Below are 26,115 nucleotides of genomic sequence, written 5' to 3'. Positions count from 1 at the left end.
TGCACCGGCCCTGCTCGTCCCAGACCAGCCTGCTTAACTTATCTGTCTGCACTTTGTGCGGTTTATCTCCCAAAAACAGCACTTGCAATCCATACTGCGACCAGTACCTTTCCTGGATGGAGGGGAGGATTTTTCCCTGGTGTTGCTGCTCACGGGCTAGCGTTTCCTTCCAGAGTTCTAAGCAGATTGAATCATACCATCCTAGTAGGACCTGCTCTGACACTGGTCGCCTGTGCTGTATCCGCATCTCTCGCAACCTCCTTCCAAATTCCTCTTCCATGGTGGCTGGTATCTGTAGCTCTCCTCTTGTGCTATCCGGACCTTGGATCCCAGTGGAGGTTTGGATGTCCCAGACTGCAGGATGCATCCCACCACTTGCCACCAATGTAATGGAACCACGACCCACAATGCGCTTGTGTGCTTCCGTCAGAATACCGCATCCTTCAGTTTTAAACATAGATTCCAGATATCCTAGCCGCCCCCATATAAAACTAGCCGAGAATAGCTTGTATAAGATCTGGAACATTTATTGAACGAACTCACACCGAATATATACCCCACCAGGTCAGGTGCCTGATTACAATATCCTATGCAGATGAAATTGTGTCCAGAAATATAATTAACATATCAAAGGAACAACCAACACAAACGGTATTCTACTTTGCCACTAGCAACTAATAGATAACAGTGATTCTATTAACTTGAGCTATTTTACTAGAAGACTTGCCGTCATCGAGCTCATGAAGTACAATACACAATATTATAAGTGTAAACACATCACACCTTAATACACAGACAATAGCAGGAGACCACCAGTAACAGACTGTCCATCTCCTACATTGAAGAACATGGAACAGAGGCCAATGTGACCAGCTCTTTCAATGAACATAAAACAAGAAAAATAATCAGCGCAATCCACAAAGAAAAATCTTAAATAGTGATAATCAGATGGCTGCTTACATTTAGTGCTTTCACTACACACAAATAATATCAAATAAGTAAAATGCAGTGCCAATCACTCAATGATCATAAATAACATTAAATAAATAAATAGATGGCATTGGTGAATAAATAAAGTGCATAAGGTGAAATAGTGCACCAACAGAGTACAATAAATTATCAAATAATTTAAATAAAGTAAATTAAATAAAGTATAAATAGAGCACTAGGAGTGTACTTCCCTTTGTTTTATATGCACTAGGAGTGTCCTTCCCTTTGTTTTATATGCACCACTTCTGATCGTGTCCTGCTCCCTTGAGCTCCTAAGAGGAAGGTGGAGGAGGCAGAGCACTGATAGTTCCAGCTGGAAATCCTATCAGAGATCCTGCATCCTTTAGCCTTGGAGGAGGAAGGAGGTGTATGGCAATATTGATTGCTAAAGCTTGTCTGACTCATTGAGATATATGGGTCAGACATTAAGGTGAGCTGCTACTGAGCAAAGTATCGCACAGATCACCAGGGTGTGGAGTGAGCACCAGCACCAGCACTTTATATTTATTCAGCACTGAAGACTCATTTATTTATTTATGTATTTTTAACTTTCAATGAGCATGCACTGAAGACTCATTTATTTATGTATTTTTGACTTTCAATGAACATGTTCAAACAAACCAGGAATAGTCTTCATATATTTCTTGAAAGATATTGTTCATAAATATTACTGTCCCATGTGAAGTAATCCAAACCACATTCTCAATGTCCATTAAGTAGCTGTCTCTCATTTTCTTGGTCACCCTGTGCCCCCAATAGACACAGGTTAACTTACACATAAGAGGGACCAGGGGAGCTGGAGAATGGGTTTCCAGAGCTCTCAAAGGTAAGCTGGGGTCCATGGGCCCCCAACCAAAGTGACTCTCGTCCCAGTGTACATTAGCTCTTAAAATAAAATAACAGTGAAAAAGCAAAAGTAACAGTATATATATGCGTATATAGAGAACACATTTATCAGACCCACATATATTTACTCAATTCCCTCCTCTTGACCCCTATGGTAGAGTCACTACCTTATTTTTCCCTACCTTATACAACACCAAGGGTCCACAGTACTAATTCACTGCTAAGGGGAGTAAAGTTCTTCTTATGGTGTATGTGGATACTGGACTTTACTCATTTGCATCACCCATCTTGGTATCATATGTATCTGCTAGATTGGCTTTCTGGTAACACTCTATCTCTTCCTTGGGGTCATCTTCCTGAGTCATAACTGTCATTGTAGTAATCTTATGTATTCCACCTTTAGCATACCTGAAAAACAAATAAGAAAGCAATACTATGACAATAATTCTCACAAGGACAAAAAGCATTTGTTAAATCCATGAGCCCATCCACCCACTGATGTTCCAAGCAGCAACTGGATTCCAATTACTATCCTTTTCAGGGGTGGTGAGATCAATGGCCTGTTTCCTCAGTTTTACCATCTTCTGGAGATGGACTTCTATCATATCTTGTGTCTCGGTGCTTTCAAACCAGGTGCAGCAGGCAGTATCATTTGCAAGCACACATAGGCCTCCCTCTTTGGTTAATAGGTAGTCTAAAGGCCTATTCAATTTGCATGGTATGCTTGTGTAGTAATCTTAGGCCTGCAGCTATTTCCTTGATTGCACTTCATTAAACATCTGGTCAACCAATGCACTATACTTATAAAGAGCTTTTTCCATTTTATCTACTATATTTATGCCTCCCCCTAGTATTGCTGGAAAACATGCCCATACCTTAACTCCAATATTAAATACAGCTCTACGTTTTGTACAGGTATGGGTTGATGGTAACACTCTAGTTGACTCATTGGTACCTTATATGCCCTGATGTCATTTTCCTCAACAACAAAGAGGAATGGCGCTAATATCCCAATATAGCAGGAACCATAACTATGGGAAGGTATCCACTTTAAGCCTTTTGACCACAGATAAGGTAGTAAGGATCTATGGATCTATTAGTACATTTGGTGTAAAACGTCTGTGACCAGGGCAACGTATATACTCCCTGGTCTAATGATTGCAACATCTGGCTGCAGAAACGTTTCCCATCCTGGGATATTGCCACATTCCAGCATGGATTAGAAAACACAGATTCTGATCAAATAGTGGGAAATTATCCACTTCAGCTTGAGTATAGCCCAATGAGGGCTCAACAGGGTTTATAGATAAATGGATAATCTTGGCCCCACTGTTTCTGGGTATATGTGTTCCTGTGCAGTTCCTGGGGGGCTAGAAACCATTCTTCTGACTTAATGTGTTTACCATCTCTATACAAAAAGTAATCTGGGTTTGTCATATTTTCTATCTTAATACCACATTGTATATGTAGCCAGGACCGGACTACCAAAATATATAATTATATATATATATATATATATATATATATATATATATATATATATATACTTATCGTTGTTGTTGGAGTTGTTCCTGTGCCCCTTTAAGACTGCTTTTAGAAGAGATTGGTCTCTCACAGGAAGTGGAAGAACAGGATTGTGGGGGATGTAGTTCTGGACAAGTAGCAGAACATTATCTGGATTGCTGGGGGGACTATCTTCCCAAAAAGCAATGGGGAAGTGGAGGATCATGGGAGAGGATAAAAATCGATCTGCTCCCCAGCTCAAATGCTCTCTTGCTTTTGGGACCCAGTGAGTACAGATCAGCCTGTCATGGGTGAAGGACTGGCTGCAGCTGCGGCCTAGTGCACAAAGGGCTGGCCCGCGCACGGAACTCATCCTCAGCGGAGCGGATGCTGATCGCTGTACTGTGGACACTGTCAAAGTATAGCTGAAGGGGAAGCGAGTGAAGGCTAGCCGGACAGCCTGAAGAAACAGAGCACCGCTCGTTCCCAGATGCCGGAGTGTAGGAGAACACATCGCCTATCCTATAGGACCCTCACGGACGGACATCCAAGAGAGAGGGTGCCTGAGTTGAGTTCTGACCGCAAGTATAACCTTTTCATCTACACACTGACTGCAGACACTACTGTATACATCACTCCTTATGGGGTTACAAATTAACATCTGATTCTTCACCTATCTTATAATCACCTTGGACAGTGTTAAGAGCTCCAACTGCCGGTGAAGATATAGCAAGGCCTTGCCAAAGGAGGGGTGTCGACACCTGCTACTTCTTAAAGGGGACTCAATCTACCTGGTTGCAGTATTGCTAGTTAGAATATTAACAGTACAGAGATAGTTCAGAGTTCTCCTTCAAATTGAGAATTGCATCATTACCATAAAGATCATTAGTCGCTGTTTTAAACCATTAGTGAACATTGTTCTTTGATATTGCATTTCATTATTTTTAAAAATCTAAAATTCCTGCGCTAGATAAGCATAAAATTAGTCAAGGATAAGCAGCTCACACAGACCAATAGAAAAAGTCCAATAACAATAATAATAACACGTGTAGCGCTAATAATTCCTTACGCCCCCGAGGAAGTCCCTCTCTTTTGGGACGATACGCATGCGGAGGAAGCAGCCGTGACATCACCCGCTGTCTCATGGAAGAGTATGAAGTTTACCTGTCTGCTGCATTTCTGGTGCATTACGGCGGTGATCCGTCAGGATTTTACAAGCGTGATGCTTACTTTTAACATGTAAGAGGCTTTCTAATTTTATGTTAATAAATGTGAATACTTACTTCACCATATGCAACTTTCTGCCGTTTCTTTGAGCCACACCTAAAGAGGACAGTCGTTTGCTTGATTGCCCTGAGTGATTAGGATCAGCCATACCATCCATTCATCCTGTTAAGGCCTTCTTTGGTTGCAGTATTAAGTGAAAAAGTCTACGCGCTGTTTGACCCATTGTGGATCAGTCATTGAGGTGAGAGGCTAGTCTGTGTGGTGGTGAATCTGTATCACTTCAAGTTCAAGATCACAGATTTATTTTGAGTGCACTTCCATCTGCACGGGCTCCTCCTGCATGGACTTTCATATCATTATATCTATATTATTATCGTTATAGGTTTGTTCATCTAGCGCTGCACTAAGTCTTATTATACATTTCAGTGTGTTTGGTTACCTAGATCAGTGTTTTTCAACCTTTTTTGTGCAAAGGCACACTTTTTTCATGAAAAAAATCATGAGGCACACCACCATTAGAAAATGTTAAAAAAATTTAACTCTGTGCCTATATTGACTATATATATATAAAGAAATTCTCTTGAATAGGAATCAAATAAACACAAAGAAATGATTTTATAATTACTTTATTATGAAATAATATTAAGTATTTTATAATTTTTCATATTTCTGTTTACTTACTCAGTGCGAAACCTGGGCCTGTTTGGCTGAACACAAAGCTGATATTCTGGCTGGAATCATTAATACGTCTGGAAATTGTGTTGTCTGAGAGAGGGACTTTGGCTATTTCCTTAGCTGCTTCAGGTCCGAGCATCTCCTCTACAATAGCTTTGCATGCGGGAAGTATTAATGTCTCTGCCATAGTGTGCAACTTTTTTGACTTGGCTATAAGTTCAGCAACTTGATAGCTAGCTTTAAGAGCTCTTTCATTTACCTTTGTGGTTTTCCTCATGAAAGTTGCCTGTTTCTCCGTGTTTTCACGCAGGCGAACAAAATAGTCTGCATTCTTGTTTTGAAGCGAAGGGTGTTTCGTTTGGAGATGGCGTTTAAGTTTACTTGGGACCATAGCACTGTTAGATAGCTTTTCACCACACACCACGCACAGTGGAGTTGGTTTGTTTGCATCTCCGGTGAAAGTAAATCCAAATGAAATATAGATTTTGCTATATTGCCTTGTGCCAGAGAATTTGCTTGAGCTAACCATCTTTGCTTTCTTTTGATCCCCACTCATACTTGGGCTCTCATCTGGCTCCAAATTTTGTTCAGAGTCCAGTTCTTTCCTTTTCAAAAACTTGTCCATCACTGCAGTATCTCACTGTCACTCAGTACTTACTGCGATTGTATTAATGTCTCTGCCATAGTGTGCAACTTTTTTGACTTGGCTATAAGTTCAGCAACTTGATAGCTAGCTTTAAGAGCTCTTTCATTTACCTTTGTGGTTTTCCTCATGAAAGTTGCCTGTTTCTCCGTGTTTTCACGCAGGCGAACAAAATAGTCTGCATTCTTGTTTTGAAGCGAAGGGTGTTTCGTTTGGAGATGGCGTTTAAGTTTACTTGGGACCATAGCACTGTTAGATAGCTTTTCACCACACACCACGCACAGTGGAGTTGGTTTGTTTGCATCTCCGGTGAAAGTAAATCCAAATGAAATATAGCTTTCGCTATATTGCCTTGTGCCAGAGAATTTGCTTGAGCTAACCATCTTTGCTTTCTTTTGATCCCCACTCATACTTGGGCTCTCATCTGGCTCCAAATTTTGTTCAGAGTCCAGTTCTTTCCTTTTCAAAAACTTGTCCATCACTGCAGTATCTCACTGTCACTCAGTACTTACTGCGATTGTCTCCTCCAGATAGCCGCTGTCCGTCACACTCAGCACTCTTCTGCTCATGTCTCCTCCAGATCCAGATCCATCGGCGCTCTTCTGCTCATCTGCGATCTACTGCGATGTCTCCTCCTGTCCTCCTCCTGTCAGTGTAACAGTGACAGCGGAGCTATTTACAGTCCCAAACATGCGCTTCGGATGAAATTGGAATTTTTCCCACGGCACACCAGGCAATATCTCATGGCACACTAGTGTGCCGCGGCAAAGTGGTTGAAAAACACTGACCTAGATTAACCTGTGGGTGTCAGCTGCTTCATTCAAGTGCATCTGGATGTGTGCGCCGATATTATTTCTTTTTGCTGACATATTGTGACTAGAGTAGAGCGAACACCTGGATGTCTGGGTTCGGTGGGTTCGACCGAACTTGAAAAAAAAGTCTGGGTTCATTAACAAGACTTAACCCAAACTTTACACCGATCCTGAACCCCATTGAAGTCAATGGAGACCCGAACTTTTGAGCACTAAAATGGCTCTAAAACAAACATGGAAAGGGCTAGAGGGCTGAAAATGGCAGTAAAATCCTCTTAAGAGCATGGCAAGTGCTCTGTAAACAAATGTGGATAGGGAAATAACTTAAAATAACATAAAAAAACTGAAAAATAAAAAAATAATCATCTTGAATGATGTAGGAGGAGGACGAGGTCCATAAGGAGTAGGAGGTTGAGGTGGCGGTGGATATGGCGGTGGATATGGTGGTGTAGGTGGAAGCAGCGGTGGCAGTGGAGGAGGAGGACGAGGTTTTGGTTTTTAATTAAAAAACATTTTAAATTCGGGTACACCCCAAAAGAGTAAGAAGGATCAAATTCAACAATGGCTGGGTAAGGCCGGTATACATGTCTATTCTGCACAAGATACGGACAAGTCCTGTGGGATCCATGCCTGGTTCATTTTAATGAACGTGAGCTTGTCCACATTGGCTCTGGACAGGTGGCTGCGCTTGTCTGTGATAACGCCCCCAGCCGTGCTAAATACACGTTCAGATAATACACTGGCTGCAGGGCAGGCCAGCACCTCCAAGGCGTAAAGGGCAAGCTCAGGCCATGTGCCCAATTTGGAGACCCAGAAGTTGAAAGGGGCAGACCCGTCATTCAGTACGTCTAGGCGTGTGCACACATACTGCTCCATCATGTTAGTGCTGGGTCGTGGTGCTGCTGGTGGAGCTCCTGTTGCAAGGAGAGGATGTGGTCGATCTGTGCCAGCTACACGCACAAGTGAAACACCTTTCTCAGCTGCGAGTAGGCAACAGAACCTTACAGCAGTATTTGGCAGGGCCTAATGCGCCTCTACAAATCTTAAGGCCAGAACAAGTAGAGGCGATAGTAGATTGGGTTGCTGACAGTGCTTCCGGTTCCTTCACATTGTCTCCCAACCAGCCTTCTGCTGAAAGGTCAGAGTTGCCACCTGCAGCCGATGTCCATCAATCTTTCACCTCACCCCCTTGCAAATCAGCCAAGCAGTCTGAGCCCCAAGTCATGCAGCAGTCTCTTCTTCTTTTTGATGACTCTGTTAGCATGGTTTCCTAGGGCCATCCACCTAGCCCTGCCCAGGAAGTGGAAGAGATTGAGTGCACCGATGCCCAATCACTTATGACTCAAGATGAGTACATGGGAGGACCATCGTAGCACGTCTCGGATGATGACGAAACACAGGTACCAACTGCTGCGGAATTCCGTATTGTGGAGACCGACAAGGGTTGCAGGGATGAAGACTGGGTGGAAGATGATGTGGAGGACAATGAGGTCCTCGACCCCACATTGAATGAACGTCATGCAGGTGACCTGAGTGGTTTGGAGGAAGAGGCGGTGGTCGCACAGAGCCACCAGCACAGCAGAAGAGGGAGCAGGGTGCAAAAGCAGAGCGGCCGTGCCCTAGACACTACGCCTGCTACTGCCCAATGCAGCAAAGGACCGAGCACACCAAAGCCAGCTCAAAGGAGTTCCCTAGCGTGGCAATTCTTCAGACAATGTGATGATGACAGGACACGAGTGGTTTGCAGGAAATGGCCGCTACACACCGCACGCCTAACAGGTTGGATACTGTGGTTGTTCTATTCCGCTATTGAATAAAAAAAAAAACCCATTTGAATGAAAAACTGAAAAATTATTTTTTTCCCTAAATACTGAAAAATAATTATTTTCCCCTTTTGAAGAGCGGGTTAGAAAAGCAGTGTCTGTGTAAAGACTGTATGTCAAAGTTAAATATGATGGAAAACATTTTTTTTTCCTTTTTAAATGCAGATTAAGCAGACACATATGCACTGTGCTTGCATTAAATGTGCAGCACCACACTCCGCCCACCTAACAGACTGATAACAGTTTTTTTTTCTCCTTTCTCCTCCTCACTGGGCTCAGGTCAGGGCATAAAGATCGTGCACTGCACCCCCACACAATACAATCAATGTAGATTGCTGTCTGATTAAAGACGATTGTTCCTATGCTTTCCCTCAAAGCAATCTCCAGCCTGACCCTACAGTAATCTCCTATCTCTCCCTCTGGGCAAAAAGATTGTGCACTGCACCCCCACACAATCAAATCAATGTAGATCGCTGTCTGATTAAAGAAGATTCTTCCTATGCTTTCCCTCAAAGCAATCTCCAGCCTGACCCTACAGTAATCTCCTATCTCTCCCTCAGCAGCATCAGGAACCTCTCCCTAGTATAGTTATAGCAGAGTGACGCGCGGCACTATGTGACTCAAGCTTATATAGACTCCGGGTCACATGCTGCACTGGCCAATCACAGCCATGCCATTAGTAGGCATGGCTGTGATGGCTTCTAGGGCATACTAGTTTAACGCATTGCTGATTGGCTGCCTTGCACATGTTGAAACTGCGCCATTAAAACTGCACCAAAACATCAAATAACGTTACTGAACAACGGACAGTACCCGAACATACAGGGAAATGTTCGTGTTCGGGTCCGGGTACCGAATACCCAAAAGTCCGGTACGAACCTGAACAATACAGTCCGTGTTCGCTCAACCCTAATTGTGACATTAGCATTGTCGTCTGCACTGTTCTGTGTGACCTTGTTTAGATCAGTGGATCCAAGGACTATTCTCAGCAATTGAGCCATATGCGCCCAACATAGATCCTGAGTTTCTTTTAATTTGTTCATTTCCTGCATAAAGACAGCTTTATCTTTTGTGGTATGTGGGATATCCTTTGTAAGTGCGTGCATTTCCCCTGGGGAAAAGGGCTGTTAACTGGTACTTGTTGTAACTATCGGTTGACCATCATCTAGTCCTTGTCTTGTATTGGTAATTACATGAACAGAATATCCATTATATCTCAAGCCAAGTTCAGCTTAATTTTCTTCCTGGGCAGCTATACTCTCTAAGTCTCGTATAGCTTCCCTGTATGGAGGTTCTTGTCTTGCGACATTAGGCTCCGGGTGTGCCCGATAACTTAGAGGAGGGTGTCGATCTAGGTGAAAGGGTGCTATAGGAGACATGGATACTGAGGGGGGACTCGGGATGATCTTTTGAATGAAAGAGGGGTCTTTATCTCATTTTGGCTATCATCACTGTCTTCATCCTCGCTAACCCCATTCTCTGCTTTAACTGTCTCATTCTCTGCTTTTTTCTTTTTATTTTTGCTCCTTTTACTCTTCCTATAACTTACTTTGTCCCAGGATAATTGTAACTTATCAACCATCTCTGACAGGTTTTGTTCACATATCTTTCTATTTCTTAAACATTTAGATAACACTTGCATTGCCTTGTCTAAATCTTTCTTACTTGGCCTATCAGTAATATGTGTTAGAAAACTCTTAACAGGTTCATAACTAGTAAAATTCCATCACGTTGCAAACTTTCAAAAATCCAGAATTGTACACATTTAATTCCCTTGTCCAACTCTGTCAGTCTGCCATGATAATTAACATACACAGAGATCCAAGTTATCACATCATAAGCTCCTTCTTTTGGTATTGGATCTGGTCTGTCTTTAGTCCAATCTATAATAGTCTTGGTGTCATTCCTTAGCCACTGTCTAATCTATCTGTCATTTCTGCTAAAGGACTCAATTTTCTTGTGCCATTTTTACCTCTCTCGGCATTGGGAGGTCTATGGGGTTTATATAGAGAAAGGTAGCCGCACTCCAACTTGAAGGTACAAAATGTAAAATCCGTTTATTAGAATCCAAGAGATAAAATCAATAAATTCAAAGTATAATACAGTCAGAGACAGGGGATGAAAAGCATAGTAGTTGACGCGTTTCAAGGATAAACGTCCGCTTAGTCGTAACCATGCACATACATGAAAAGATACTGCTTAAATAGTGGCTAACACTTCCTGAGCTCATCCTCGATCGTCGTTAATTGAGCACACAGCTGCAAATCATCAGTGCCCAGTTTTCAAATGGAAACAGCCTAGCAAAGTTCCATGTATAAAGGCACCACCCAAAGCAAGATAATTGCAGTAGGTGTAGAAAACAAGAAATAAGAAAATAAAGATTAAAAATGGGGATGCCACTGTCCCATGTCTAGAGTCCTCCTTGAGTCTCTACTACAATTTGGGTCATCACCTAAATTGTTTCTCCAGGCCACACATAATAGCCATCAAATGGCACTTTATCACACTTGTCACACAGGCTTACATTTGCCACACAGGCTCTTTATACCACTACAGTCCTCTTGTAAAACCTTTTCACAAGTCTCACAAATCTATTGACACCCCAAGCATAAAAACAGAACATTAACAATCCACCAAAAATAATAATAATAGGTTCTATTATTTCTGCAACAAGTGAAGTAGAGGACTTATTTAGGTCAGACTGGGTAACATTACCAATATTCTAGCTTACATTCATTATATCTCACCATCTCATCAACAGCAGAAGACTCCTTCAGCTAGCAGAGCTCAGACACCAACTGCTACTTGCCACCGAGGGCAGAATAAGTAAGAACAAAAGGTTTTACCATGGCCTGCGTGGATCTCACATCTCTCTGGTCGGGGGGTCCACTGGACTGGAGTCACGCTGCACCAACTTTTACTTCCAGTTAGGGAGTCTTCAAACAAGACCTTTAAGATGAGATAGTGAGTCCAAATTGATGAAAGAAAAGGTGCATTTATTCACTGCAGTGGGAGGAAATGTTTTTACAGAAGCTCAGTTTGAAGTGAACTGGGCAAAAGCAGAAGTATATCATCTAGCTAGCAAACATTAGGCTAACTAATTTATAGTAATGAATATGCATAAGACATAGGCGTGTTCTAGGTTGTACTCTAGGTGTGATTGTATAATCAATCCAATCAGTGTCCATATCTTCTGAATGGCAAGCTAATAGTTAAATGGGCGTTAACATCATGTGACTGACACAAAAAGGGAACTAGCAGCAGTCCACCATGGCAGTTGTTGGTTCAAACTGGTTCTGACCACAAATGTCTATTCTTTGATCAAACAGGAAGGTAGGTGGTTGGTTTTCATCAGACGGTTAGTGTCATCACAGGATCAAACTTTGTTTCCTACAGTTAACAGAAAAGTGTACATTAGCTCCTAAAATAAAAAAACAGTGAAAAAGCAGAAGTGACAATATATACAGTATATATATATATACGTATATAGAGAACACATTTATCAGACCCACATATATTTACTCACCTGTCAGGAGCTTTGCGCCCCGAGGGGTCAGGGTATATTCCTACTCTTTTGGGGTGGACAAGAGACACATCCGAAGTGCACTTTTTTGTGTGTGTTTTACATGCACTTTTTTTGTATACTTAGTTGCTTTGTTTTTGCGTACCCCTGCGGAATGAAAGGAAAAAAGAAAAAGCAGGAGGGAGGTTAACATGTCAACCCATGTGCTCTAGCCACACCTAACGCTGATGAAAAGCGTCACATGGGATGGCTTGCAGTAAGAAAAAACGGAAGTGAATGCTTCCTCTGGGTACACTGGCGGAGCATGCTCACTGAGGGTGTGTTCTAGAATTGGTATAGATAGGCAACTATCCCCATATTGATTCCAAATTAGTATTAACAGTCAGTAGGGAACAGACATTTAAATATACACTCAGTATCTTTCCAAATCACTGTTATGTTTATTCAGCGCAGCTGAAGTTTTTTTATACACACGCTTACGTAGGTAACACATTAATTTTACAATTGTGGTTTTATGGTAACAAGGAGCATAACATATGCAGACTAATTTCCTATCAGGACTTAAAAGATGCAAATACATAATCAAAACATTATTAGTGCTGTGTGCACAATGGGTGCAGTGTGCCATTCATAAGCAAAGCATACAAAACAGAGTACAGTTATGTAACGGAACCGCGACCCACACTGTGTTTGTGGGCTTCCGTCAGTATATGGCTTCCTTCAATCTTGAACATAGATATTAGATTTTCCAGCCGCCCCCATACAAAGCTAGCCGACAACTTAGCTTGTATAAGTTTTGAAACCTTCTCTTTTATTGAACATTCTCACACAGTTTATATACAGCATGGACATCCCCCTCCTAATCAAATGACCCCATCAGGTCAGGGGTTGCCTGATTACATTATCATATGCAGATGAAATTGTATACAGAAATAGAATTAACCTGAACTAATTATCTAGCCACCTGGACAGAAACAATATGTGAGTTCATTAACATTTAACAATGGGACAGACAGGCTTAACAGAATACACATTTTGGCTACAGAGGTAGCACGTTTTGGTCCTCCCTCGAAACGTGTCAGCCCAGCCAGACAGTTGCTGACACAAGCACATCATCCAGAACAGGGGTTCCCTGGTTATTTTGGAGATGACTGGTTTTATTGTGTTTTATGTGCAATATCATCACTCGTTTGGGAGTATAATGTATGCTTTCTTTGGATTGTAATAAACCTTTTTAGTGGTAATGCACGAGGCCGGTGCGCCCTTCTTTTGTTGTTGCTTAACATAATACACATCACACCTCAATACACAGACAATAGAGAGAGCCTGTCTCTGACATTGAAGTTCAATACACATTATCATAAGTGTAAACACAGAACCCATTTGAAGCAATCCAAACCCTATTCTCAGTGTCCATTAAGTATCTTTCTTTCACTCCCAGTGATGGTGAGTACTGTCACAAGTTATATACAAAATGTACAATTTCTTTCACAGGTGGAAATTCTCAGCTGTGGAATCAGCTGCTATTAGGTTGCCACCAACAATTAGAAAATGATGAGAAATGGCAGGATCAACCAGGTATTTACAGACGTAGAAAACATGCACCTTTGCAAGCTTCTGATAAAAGTCACACTGCCTACTTTTTTAGATAAATTCCCCTAAAATATTTTTATTGACACTTTCATGACAAGTGGCTTGGTAAAGTTGAGCATTCTGAGTGGTTAGTTGGCATACAACATTTATAAGGGGACCTCACTAGAAAAACATATAAAAAGCTATTTATATCTGCAAAAAATAGTCTAACTTTTGAATTAGCAATGATCCCTATAAAAGTGGTTTCTTTTTTTACCCAGAGAAAATAAATTATATCCAAATTACCCTGGGTCATTATCTATTAGATTTCGTGCTGAAAAAAGAAGCTCGGAACTCACACATTGGATTAGCCCAGGAAAATAGAAGATCTGCTATCATCAGAGGAAATATGTTTGAAAGGATTTACAGCTGTGTCAGTAAGTCATTGTCATACACAGAAAGACGGGTTCAGAATATTTAGCATTAATCTATTGTTATTTCTGTGGCAATGAGAGGATTATCCAACCAGGCTGACCATACTTTAGAAATCTAGATGGGCAACCCGATGTTATATACCACCTTATATAAATGCAAATTGATATTTTATGAATTTTCTCCAAAACTGCAAACACAGAAGGTTGTGTTGCTTCCATTTCATGGCTACATCTTTCCTTGCATAAAAAGTAGCAATGTAGGAGCATAATCAGCCAACCCTAATAAACATGCACTTTGAGAGAATGTAGTATATGTGCAATATACTGTACAGTATATACATGAAATTATAGATTTGGATATTGATATTTTCAGGCCGTATCACCTTTACATGTCCTGCACAACTAACACATTGTATGTGCAGATGATGCCCCGTGAAATACCTTCTATAGTATACAGGTTTTGTACCGTTCTTTCTTTAGTGTTGACTAGGTATCCAAACAGAAATTTGATGAATGTTTAATTGATGCCTGGGATTCTCTATTTAAGTTGAGGTAGAAGCATGTGACGATGTCTGAGGACTCTAATATAGATCTCAGTAGTTGTTTTAAGGTTCATTAACCACTTGAGCTCTAGAGAGTTTTACCCCCTCCATGGCCAGGCCATTTTTTGCTATTCGGCACTGCACTACTTTAACTGGTAATTGTGTGGTCATGCAACACTGTACGAAAATTAAATTTATATAATTTTTTCCACACAAATGGAGATTTCTTTTGGTGGTATATGATCGCCACTGTTTTTTTTTTTTTATATATATATATATATAAATGAAAAAAAAATGAAAAATGAAAAAGAGAACACAAAAAAAAACAATATTTATTACTTTCTGTTATAAAACATGTTCAATAAAATCAAATTTCTTCAAAAATTTAGGCCAACATGTTATCTGCTACACGTCTTTGGTAAAAATAATCCTAATAAGTGTATAATAATTGGTTTGTGTGAAAGTTATAGCATCTACAAACTATGGAATATACACTATATTGTCAAGAGTATTGGGACACAATGCCTTTAAATGCACATGAACTTTACTGGCATCCCAGTCTTAGTCAAACTTTAACAGCTTCAACTCTTCTGGGAAGGCTGTCCACAAGGTTTATGAGTGTGTCTATGGGAATGTTTGACCATTCTTCCAGAAGTGCATTTGTGAGATCAGGCACTAATGTTTGACAAGAAGGCCTGACTCGCAGTCTCCACCCTAATTCATCCCAAAGGTGTTCAATCGGGAGGAGGTTAGGACTCTGTGCAGGCCAGTCAAGTTGCATGGCCCCAAACTCGCTGATCCATGTTTTTATGGACCTTGCTTTGTGCACTGGTCGGAATCATTTGGTAGGGGGGGGGGGGTTATAGTGTGGGGTTGTTTTTCAGGGGTTGGGCTTGGCCCCTTAACTCCAGTAAAGGGAACTTTTAAGGCATCAGCATACCAATACATTTTCGACAATTTCATGCTCCCAATTTTGTAGGAACAGTTTGGGATGGCCCCTTCCTGTTCTAACATGACTGTGCACCAGTGTACAAAGTAAGGTCCATAAAGACATAGATGAGCGAGTTTGGGGTGGAGGAACTCGACTGGCCTGCGCAGAGTCATGACCTCAACCCGAAAGAACATGGACACTGCGAGCCAGGCCTTCTTGTCCAACATCAGTTCCTAGCCTCACAAATGTGCTTCTGGAAGAATGATCAAACATTCCCAATAAACACACTCCTAAACCTTGTGGACAGCCTTCCCAGAAGAGTTAAAGCTATTATAGGGGCATAAGGTGGGCCGACTCAATACTGAACCCTACAAACTAAAACTAGGATGCCAATAAAGTTCATGTGCATGTAAAGATAGGCGTCCCAATACTTTTGACAATATAGTATATATTTAAAAATTGATCAATTATATGTACTGATGACCTGTCTCATTTCTTAAGGACCAAAAATGCAAGGACAGTACAATTACCACCCAAATGACCCCTTTTTGGAAAGCAGACAGTCTGAGGTATTAGGAAGAGTCATGGTGAGTTTTTTGAAGCCGTAATTTTTTGAGGAAAATTAAGAAATTAAATAAAATGTGGGGTTTTTTCGCAGTTTTTTTCCCGTACAGTGCACTCCTACACTGCAGCAGGCTCAATCACATAAAATATACTGTATATATAGTGACGGAGCCTGCATGTACCGCCCCGCCACAATAAATCTGCAGGAGCGGGGCAGTAAGTGGTTAATGTGCATGTTGCATGGTAAATACCAGCCTTTGTGCATGCTATACTTAACTTGACCTCTAATACTAAGGAAATGTGGAAGTCATTATATTTTCCATGGGGGGGGCATTTAGCTGGAGACAAACTAAGATAGTTTTGTAGGTTTCAATGGCCAATGGCTCCCACTGCTGTCAATCTGACTAGTGAGGAGGGAGAGAAAGGATAGAGCTGCTGCTCTCAGGCACAGCACTTGATCAAGAATAGACTCAGGTAACTATAAGGGGATCTGGGGGAGAGAATCATCTGGCACGGAAGGATTTTTCCCTGTAATGCATAGAATGCATTTTGGTAAAAAACCTTCAGACTTTAGAACCACTTTAATAAAGATTTATACATTAGTCCAAAAAGAGGGACAGATAGATTTGGTTCCAAATGAAGAACAGAGCTATGCAGTAAGAAGATTTTTTTTTTCTTTTGGTTAAAGTGGTGGGGTCAGTTTAGCTCAGGGAGTAGAGATCCCATGTCTGGAGTTGAATGAACATGGTGTATAAGCAAGGAGCAGCTTATTTGTCTATTCAGACAATGTAAACAATATCAGTTTTATTCACGCCTGTCTTTATACATTTTGAAATGAGACATTCTTTTTACAAAACATAAGACATAATTAAGGGGTTCACATGGCTCCCATTGAGCGTAGCAGCACATTATGATAATTAAAGTTTTCTGAAATACTCTCATTGAATTATGTCTCACTTGAAGTTTCTGTTTAAAAATGATTTCACACATATATTTTGAAAGGCGGAGGATTATTTTTAACCGCTTGCCGACTGCCGCATGACTATTTACTGCGGCGGTCAGCCCCTCACAGGCAAAGCAACGTAGGGCTACGTCGCTAGCCTGTGAGGGTCTAGGGAGCGCGCGCGCACAGCACGGACCCCCCCGCGCGTGTGACCGGCGGACATAGAGCAGGAGAAAGGCAGGCGGCTAATGTAAACAAGCCGCCTGTCATTCTCCCCTGTGTATGAATAGTGATCATACGGTTCTACTATGTAGGACCGTTGATCACTGTTCCTACACTTTAACCCACAGCCAATCACAGTTATAATCACACCCCTAGGGACACACATAACCCCTCCCTCTCAAAAAAAGTTAACCCCTTCACTGCCAGTGTCATTTTACAGTAACAGTGCATATGTATAGCACTGATTACTGTAGTAATGTCACTGGTAACCCCAAAAGTGTCAAAAATGTCAGTCAAGGGTCCACAATGTCGCAGTACCGCAAAAAAATTGCAGATCGCCGCCATTACGCGTTAAAAAAAAACAACAAAGATGACAAAAATCTTTCCCTTTGTTAGTAAACGCGATAACTTTTGCGCAAACCAATCAAAATACGCTGTTTGCGATTTTTTTTTTTTACCAAACATATGTAGCTGTAGAAACAATAAGGAGTGATAAATATGTGAAGAACAATCTCATAAATACACTCACCCTGCGCTAAAACAAATAAGAAGGCACAAGAATAAAATCAATAATACAGACTTGACGTCAAAGCAGCTGCTATAAAAGAAATGATCAACTGCAAAAAGGTGTCCGATAATATTAAAGCAAAAGTAATATATTCAAACACTAGCAGCGCTATATAAACGAACTGAAGAATAAAATCCAAAGTCCTTTAAATTTCAAATGGGTATTTCCAGGTCATGTGGTAGGTTGGTTAAACACAATCCTTTATCCCAGGAAGGGTGTGAGGGGTCCTGACCGTAGCACCAGATTTCCACCACCACTTTGTGCACCCCCCCTATTCTTAAAACTCACCAGAAGATGGTGAATCAAGATCCTTCAAGGAACTCCACCACTAGGTTACAGCATTGGACACTGGACCCACTTTTCCTCTATTAACCGCACAATCTCCTCCGTTGCCAACAGACCATGTAAGTGAACAGAGTGGGGCAACAATAGTGTAATTCTGCCAATGACGTTTATTAAACACAAAAAACAGCACAATGTAGCCCCTTTCCCCTCAGGATGTCTACTTACAGGAAGTAGCATATAGTGAAGGCATTGAGTGGAAATATAAAATCCGCTGGATCACTCTGTACCAAACCTTATGGAATCTGGAAAGAGCTCCGGCGTATGTGTAGATGTCCTTATGCGACCACGCACAACGGCTCTGACGCGTTTCGTCCTCCGACTTCCACAGAGAGCCCCTGAGGGAAAGGGGCTACATTGTGCTGTTTTTTGTGTTTAATAAACGTCATTGGCGGAATTACACTATTGTGAGAACAGTTACAGACATCAGTCCCCATAGTTGCTCAGTTAGGTTTCTTTTAAACCAGCTGATCATCTTTTGATCCCTCATTTGAATAAAAAAAAAATAAAAATGTGATCCCGTCTTTACAATTTTATCCAAGGGCATAATAATTAAAATATGTCCCAGCCTTGTGTTTGTGATACTGTACCTGATGTTTTTTTTGCTTTGCAGACCAGTACTTGTACTTGTGTGATTCTTGGAAATATTTTGTTCCCCCTTTACTGCACTTCTTTATCTGTATCGGACTGTTATCTGTGTTTTTTTTGTGTTCTATTAATAAAATACCTTTAAAAAAAAAATATGTCCCAAATCTTGAAACATCCCGGTTGTGGGATAATCACGCACCCTATAAGCCATGTCATACTAGCATCACTGACAGCACCTCACTAGCAAAGGATTGAGCACTTACCTGCTCCAATGTTATCTGATGCCTGTGAAGCAGAAAGTGCTCACAAGTGATCCTTTTGCTAGTAATTTGCCACTTGCAACAGGATCGCTTATGTGACTCTCTCCCAGCCCCCATACAATAGTGCTGGGTGCCTGAACAGCCCATCACCAAGCACTAGTGCTGTCACTTGAGAAAAAGGAGAGTGGGTCACATGTTCCTTATGTCACTTTGCTTCCCTGGATGCAGCAGGGAGTGAAGATAAGTATATACAGCTGTGTGGACTGATGTTAAAGCGAGCCTACTGTATTGCCTTTGCAAAAAAACCTGTAATAGACAGGGCTGCCATTTCTGATCTTCTACGAATACTAGTTCCCTGTCAGCCTTTGACTCCAATAACTTCTAAATCAATTAGTAAAGTTGGAACCTGTGATCTGCATACGTTTCTGGGTGATTGCCTTTGATAAGTATTGAAGCCATTAATTCACTGTTACCGCCAGGCAACTAGCATTTCTAGATTTCAGGAAAATCAGCCTCCATATTCTCTCAAACAGTTTGTGTTAAAAACAGGGGTACAGTTTGCACACATTTGCATATATAGATGCATAAGCTGCAAAGCCACTTCACGACACCCCAGTATTATCTGCAGCCCTAACTCTATAAATTTTGAAAGCCTCCATAGCAGAACCACATGCATAATTGTAGCACCCTCTAGAAGTGTACTATAGTTAATTTAGTTTTTTTTCTTGTAGGTCTGTTAGGGCAGGCAAAACTTAGTTAGCTCAGGACTAAGCCTGAGCTATGAATCTGGGTCATGGTTTAATGACTCAGGGCTAGGTGACTCATCCTGGCAGCTTCTCTGGTGCCTCCCCCTGTTTTCTGGGATATTGGAGAATGTTCCAGATAGTGGGTGGAGGTTAGGAGCTGCTTCGAATATTTATGAGGGCCTCAGCCAATCCCCAATAAAGGGCTGTCAGGGAGCAGGCAACCTCAAAAATAGGCATGAGTTATGCCAGGGAGGGGCAGTCTGGTGGAAGATGGAGTGTTGAGGAGGCTTGAGGGTGCCCCCTAGTCGGGGGGGGGGGGGGGGGCTTGGACCAGGGCTCGGCTGTTGGAAGGATCTTACCAAAACAGGGGGAGTAAGCCCTTCCTGGAGGCAAGGGAGCAGGGCGAGTGGACAACAGGAGCAGGGGTCAGCACGTCTGGGAGATCTCTTTAGGAAATAATAAAAAGCTAAAGATGCTGTACATAACAACCAAAAGAGTGTTCGTTTCTGATCCAGCACTCTACCAACATATACACTTTTGGGAATTTTCTTCATGTAACACTGTGATAGGGATTGAGATTTGAAATCAGGAGAAAGCTCTCTGTCAGCTTGGGGGGCTTCAGCAGTCTTCAGATTAGTCTGAGAAACGAAGACAGGATGAAAGTGCCATTGAAATAGTGTAAGTCGTATATTTGTATGGTCCAATGTCAGTTCTGCATTTTTGGTTTAATATGACATGCTCAGATTTACTGATGGGTTTAAGTTAGTTTGTGATCCAGATGGCACGTTATTCTTTTTTGCTTGTTCTGAAAATAAGCTTTTCAATAAAAATCTTCCAGACTTAAAAAAAAAAAAAGAAATAGTCTAGGAGATTTTTATTGTACAGGATTCAGAACCACAGAGATATTAATCTGATTCTAGGTCCAAAAAAGAACTGTAAGTAACTCAAATAACTAACACACACAGACCTGTAATATGGACTCCACTAACTTCAAGAAATAAAGCAGAACTTTACCTACACCAACTTAATAAAAAAATAATGTTCTTTAGCAAGAAACATACATTCCACATTAATAATTTATACTACCAAAATTAGAGTGTGCTGTAAGCTGCCTGTAGCATTGTTCTGGTTTCTTCTAACTGGAGGCTACCATTTATCTGAAGTCCAGGGCCCCAGAGCAGCAGTAAATCTTTAGACTGTTAACAGAGTTGTCTCTATTGGCTCTGATTTTTGGCACAATAATGAAAAATAGAGAGCAACTGAGGATGTGCAGAGCAGGGTGAGACAGTGTATTACTGGATTTTAAACACCATAGGCACTTCTTTCTTTTTTTTTTTCAATTTTTTTTAATGTTTTACATAGCTGCAAAAAGAGCAAGCCTGACGTGATCTGGCAGGACTTAATTTTCCCTCTAAAGTTCCACTTTAATAATAAATCCAAAAGAAATATACTCTGCATATAGTTCTGAAAAACAAACCTAAGATTGCTTTTTATTTCCCACATTTGATTTGACAAGAAAACACACATTACAGCGAAAGTTCAGCTAATCTAACATCAAACCTACTTCCAGCCACATTTTAACCACTTCCCGCAAACCGCTTAAAGAAGTGGTTGTACCGGGGTGATGCCTGCAGCTAGAGGCATCACCCCGGTACTGTTTTTTTAGAGTCGGCGGTAGCCTTTCTGGTGATAACAACCGACTCAGCAGCCGCTATCACAGAGAGTGGGAGGGGATGTCCCCCCTCCCGCCGCTTTCCGCCGCTCTGCCGGGTCTCCCTTCCCAGGCCAGACGGCTGTTCAGTCCCAAACGAAGCTGGATTCGGCTTCAATTGGGTCTCCGATGAAGTAACCCAGAAGCGACGTCACTTCTGGTTTACTCGGCTGCCAATGGCGCCAAATTTTTTTTAAAAATTACAGTATTCAAAAATGACGATTTTGGCGTTTTGAATACTTTTAAGTGCAAAGGAGGGATCCCTCCATAAAGAGTACCTGTCGCTGCCTATTACTGTCACAAGGGATATTTACATTTCTTGTGACAGCAATAAAAGTGATCATTTTTTTTTTTTAAAGGAACAGTAAAAAAAAAAAAAGTGCATAAGTAAGTCACGCCCGCAAATGTAATCATTTCCCACATGTGAGGTAACGCCGCAATAGTCAGAGCGAGGGCAATAATTCTAGCAAAATACCTCCTCTGTAATACTAAACAGGTAATCGCTAAAATCTTTTAAAGCGTCGCCTATTTTTAAGTACCCTAATTTGTCGCCATTCCATGAGTGTGTGCAAGTTTTAACAGTAACATGTTAGGTATCTATGTACTCGGTCTGGCTTCATCTTTCACAATATACAAAAAATTGGGCTAACTTTACTGTTTAGTTTTTTTTTAATTCAGTGAAGTGTATTTTTTCAAAAACATTGCATTTGAAAGATCGCTGTGGCCATACAGTGTGACATAAAATATTACAACGACCGCCATTTAATTCTTTGCTAAAAAATATATATAATGTTTGGAGGTTCAAGTAATTTTACAGCAAAAAATACTGATTTTACTTGTAAACAACGTGTCGGAAATAGGCTTGGTCCTTAAGTGGTCAAACCTCATCTATCTAGCCCTGTAAAGAAGAGATCGCTATTTTTACCTATTCTGCAGACGCTCCGGTCCGGTCCCATGTTGAGTTGTCAGCGGCGGCTTCAGGTGTGTAGGAGTGTACAGGAGAGGCAGCACATAACAGAAGCCCCATAGTAACTCTATGGGCAATGTCACTTCCCAGCCGTTGTTGGATTTCTCTCTGTATGTGGAGACTCGACCGGATCACCTTCAGAAAAGATAGGTATAGCGATTTTTTCTTTACAGGGTTAGATAAAGTTGAGAATTTGGCTGAGATTAGGTTTAGCATTAGATAGGTTTTGGCTGAATTTCCACTTTTATAGGACTACTACCATAGCTTTTAGACAATGACCATCACTTACTGCATTTTCACTTTAAAAACCTATGGTAGTAATCATATAAGACAATGACCATTACTTACTGCACTGTAAACAGTATATGCTCAATGAAGTAGGAACATATCTGATTTTGTTCTCTTGTACAGGACATGAAGAGAAAAAAAATCCAGCTTCCTTGTTAATAAACAGCCTCATACACAATACGTTACAGACTGCTACTAGTGTCTGTTCTGTAGATACTTCTATCAGTTATAGAAAAATGGCAACTGATCGCACACAGGAACTCTCCTGCAGTTGATGAGCAGAGCTGAAGCCATCTTACATTACCTGGTTCAGTTTTGGTCACACTGAGTTGCCATTTTTCTGTAGCATATTGTAGCCTGACAAGCTAATTTTAAATGATTTGCATCAGTTCATGCAATGCCTTTGTTGGCTGATGTCATTGATTCAATGCCACATTGATATCAGTGATAGGATCATTAGAGGAGTACTTTTTTTTTTTTGTTTATCCACATACTTATAGCTGTTGCTTCCTTTTTTATTTCTTTAAATAAGTGCCAAATGGGAGGTTCTGTATAAACAAATGCCGGAGGTTTACTCTACTTTGAAATTCAAAGAGGTTCACATCAAGGACACATTAGGGATGCATATTTCACGCAAGGAAGAACTTATTTCATTCTTAGGCTCAAAGTTGTATGAATGCATACTAACTAGAGACTGCCAGCTGCTCTAATGCAGAAATTTGACATTTTTAATTTATTGGACAGTTATAATTGAAAAGGATGGAACCACTGTCAAGCTCAACTCCAGGTAATTTTTCTTTTGTTTTGGCTAGAGTAGGGAAGGGGTCTCAGATTGTTTTTGGTCTGTTCCCACTGGGGAGATTCCCCTCTCACTACCTGTCCCTGTGAGCCCCAACCCCCCCCCCCCTTCTATTTAATGGAGGATAGGAGAGGGTGAGGTGTTCTGTAGTGTAAAACAATTTCTGTAATAGGGTTCCAAACCTGCTCCTAAATAGACTTAATGGAGTTAATGGCATTGATTTACAAAAGGCAAATAGACTGGGCACTTTACAATGACATTTGCTCCAGAGCTTGGTAAATGAGGGGAAGCTCTGCTGACTTTTATCATCCAATAATGTGCCAGCAAAAATGCAGATTTTTGTTTTTATTTCCTTTGCAAGTAAATAGATATCCTTTGCAAAGTGAAGCTTCATCTTATTTACTAAGCTCCGGAGCAAATGTCCTTGCAAAATGCTCAGTCAATTTGCCTTTAGTAAGTGATTGGATATCCTTTGCAAAGTGAAGCTTCGTCTCATTTACTAAGCTCTGGAGCAAATGCCATTGCAAAATGCTCAGTCATTTGCCTTTAGTAAATTAATTCCAATACAATGAGTAGAGTAACCCTAGAACTTAAAGTGTGTTACTTGCAGGCTTATCAGTTGAACACAAAGAAAAAAATGCCTGAAAATGAAAATGAATTCAGCCACATCGGAGGTTTCTTAAACTGCAATAGATTACAGTTTTGTTGTGCTTAGATACGCTTTAACTTGTGATTATTATGCCCAGCAAAAGATCAAATCAACTGAATTCAACACACGTTTATAGAGGATTATACCCAACTTGTTAGGGTCTAAACTTTTGATAAACATACAATAGGTTTTTCTATGACAATAAGCCCAAGAGGTCTTTGAAGGGGAGGGCCATGTGAACACATAGCTCATACCTTTCCATTCCCCCATCTTTTCTTATTTCGTTTTGTTAATTAAATATGTCAATTAACAAGAACTTCTTCCATATTATTACATTTATTGGTATTAAAGCATTATGTGCAAATAAATTAGTCAATTGAGTTCTGGTGTTAACAATAAATGATTATCATACATTTTAATGCATTTGACAGCTTGCCTTGTAGCATGTTTTGCATGCTACAAGGCATGTTTTGGTTTTTCCAAGTCTTTCTGACAATAGCAGTTTATTGAATTGAAATAAAAAATGACTGCACTAGAACAAATGACGACTGGATTCACGTTCTTGTGAACAACTTCTACTTTTCCATTCAAGTAAATTCATTACTCTCCCAAAAAAAGCTGAAATAAAAAATATCCGTGTTGCCCCGCAGCACCCAATTAGATTGTCTCTTTATTTCTCCAACTTTAAGTTTTCAGGGCAGGAGGCACCCGAATGAACACTTTTTCAGACACTTTGAGGCTTTCAGTGTTCTTTAACATTGCAGTGAAAAATATATATTATTTGGTGGCAAAGCTTTTACCACAAGAAAATATAAATACATCAAGCAGAAAGACAATGATAATGTCAGCCTTTGAAAACGCAGCAGCATATTTATATATACAATCAATATTCTCAAGCTCAAGACAAGCAAATCAACACAGTAGTAACTTGTCTCTTGTCATTATAGACATACAGAACAAGCACAATAACCCAGAGACATGGAGTGCAATCTGCTTTGCATTACAAAAACAAATGTTAGTCCATAGAAGGCATCCTTCTATCTTCAGTTGTGCATCTGTACGGTCTGTTCTTTAGAACCTTTCTCTTCTTTGCTACTCATATTCTTAAGGTTCTCAAGTGCTCGATCTGCAGAGAATGTTATCTCCAGTCCAGATTTTTCATGCAGCCATGACTCAACCTGCTTTTTCATCTGTAGAACTGTTTCAGAATCTCGGTGAATAAAAAAAAACAAAATAAATTGTTAATAGTGTACTGTACAACTTCAAATGCAGCAAACTTTGGCACTCATCTATAGTCATGAATTTATGCAGCACCCAAGTGATGTATCATGTATGCTGGGGCTGCAGACTACAAAAGTGTTAGGTTGGTCTCCTTGACAATACAACGGATGAAGGATTCAGACTGAAACCGTATTAAATTATACAAATGTTGAATCTTTGTTTACAAAAGAAAATGAAATAATTGATTAAATGGGGTATTTCAGTATTGTCGGTTATAAGATCCTATATAGGCTAGAACTTGGCGTAAATTCTTGATGCATACTGAGCACTTTCTGATGACATTGTCTATATTAGCAATGTCTGAATATGCATGAGCACTCAGCGAATCATCCATAGCTTTGTGCTACACTAACACGAACACCGGTTAAGACTTCAATCCGTACGGATATTGCGCCCCATTCCTTTAGAATGGTAATCTAAGAGGTTAACCAAGGTTAGCGCGTGAAGTTGAAGAACTGTTAGGTCCAGTTTACTGACCTTCAGACTATAGGAGGGGGGGCTTACTATGGCTTTTGGGAGTAGAAAAGGTCTCGACAGAAAGAATGTTACTGGGGAAAAATAATGCCCCATTGTTCGTTTGTTTCAGTGGAAGTGATTGTGCCCCATCGTTGGTGTCATTGGGAGGAATCGTGCCCCATCTTTGGTGTCACTGGGAGGAATTGTGCC

At 40.8% G+C, this 26,115-nt stretch overlaps 1 protein-coding gene across 1 annotated transcript in view; it reads right to left on the bottom strand.

Annotated features, from left to right (window-relative positions):
* Window positions 1-24,985: 24,985 nt before the first annotated feature.
* Window positions 24,986-26,115, bottom strand: part of TMEM143 (transmembrane protein 143) — a 63,577-nt gene continuing 62,447 nt past the window's right edge. Inside the window, exon 8 of the mRNA XM_082274542.1 lies at window positions 24,986-25,378. Coding sequence (XP_082130668.1) covers window positions 25,212-25,378 — 167 coding nt within the window. The 3' untranslated portion in view covers window positions 24,986-25,211. The remainder of the gene's footprint in view (window positions 25,379-26,115) is intronic.

Source organism: Pelophylax lessonae (genome assembly GCF_965119305.1).
Source record: "Pelophylax lessonae genome assembly, chromosome: 12".
NCBI classification, from domain to species: Eukaryota; Metazoa; Chordata; class Amphibia; order Anura; family Ranidae; genus Pelophylax; species Pelophylax lessonae.
The sequence above is the reverse complement of the archived record's forward strand: the minus strand, read 5'-3'. Positions and strand labels throughout refer to the sequence as shown.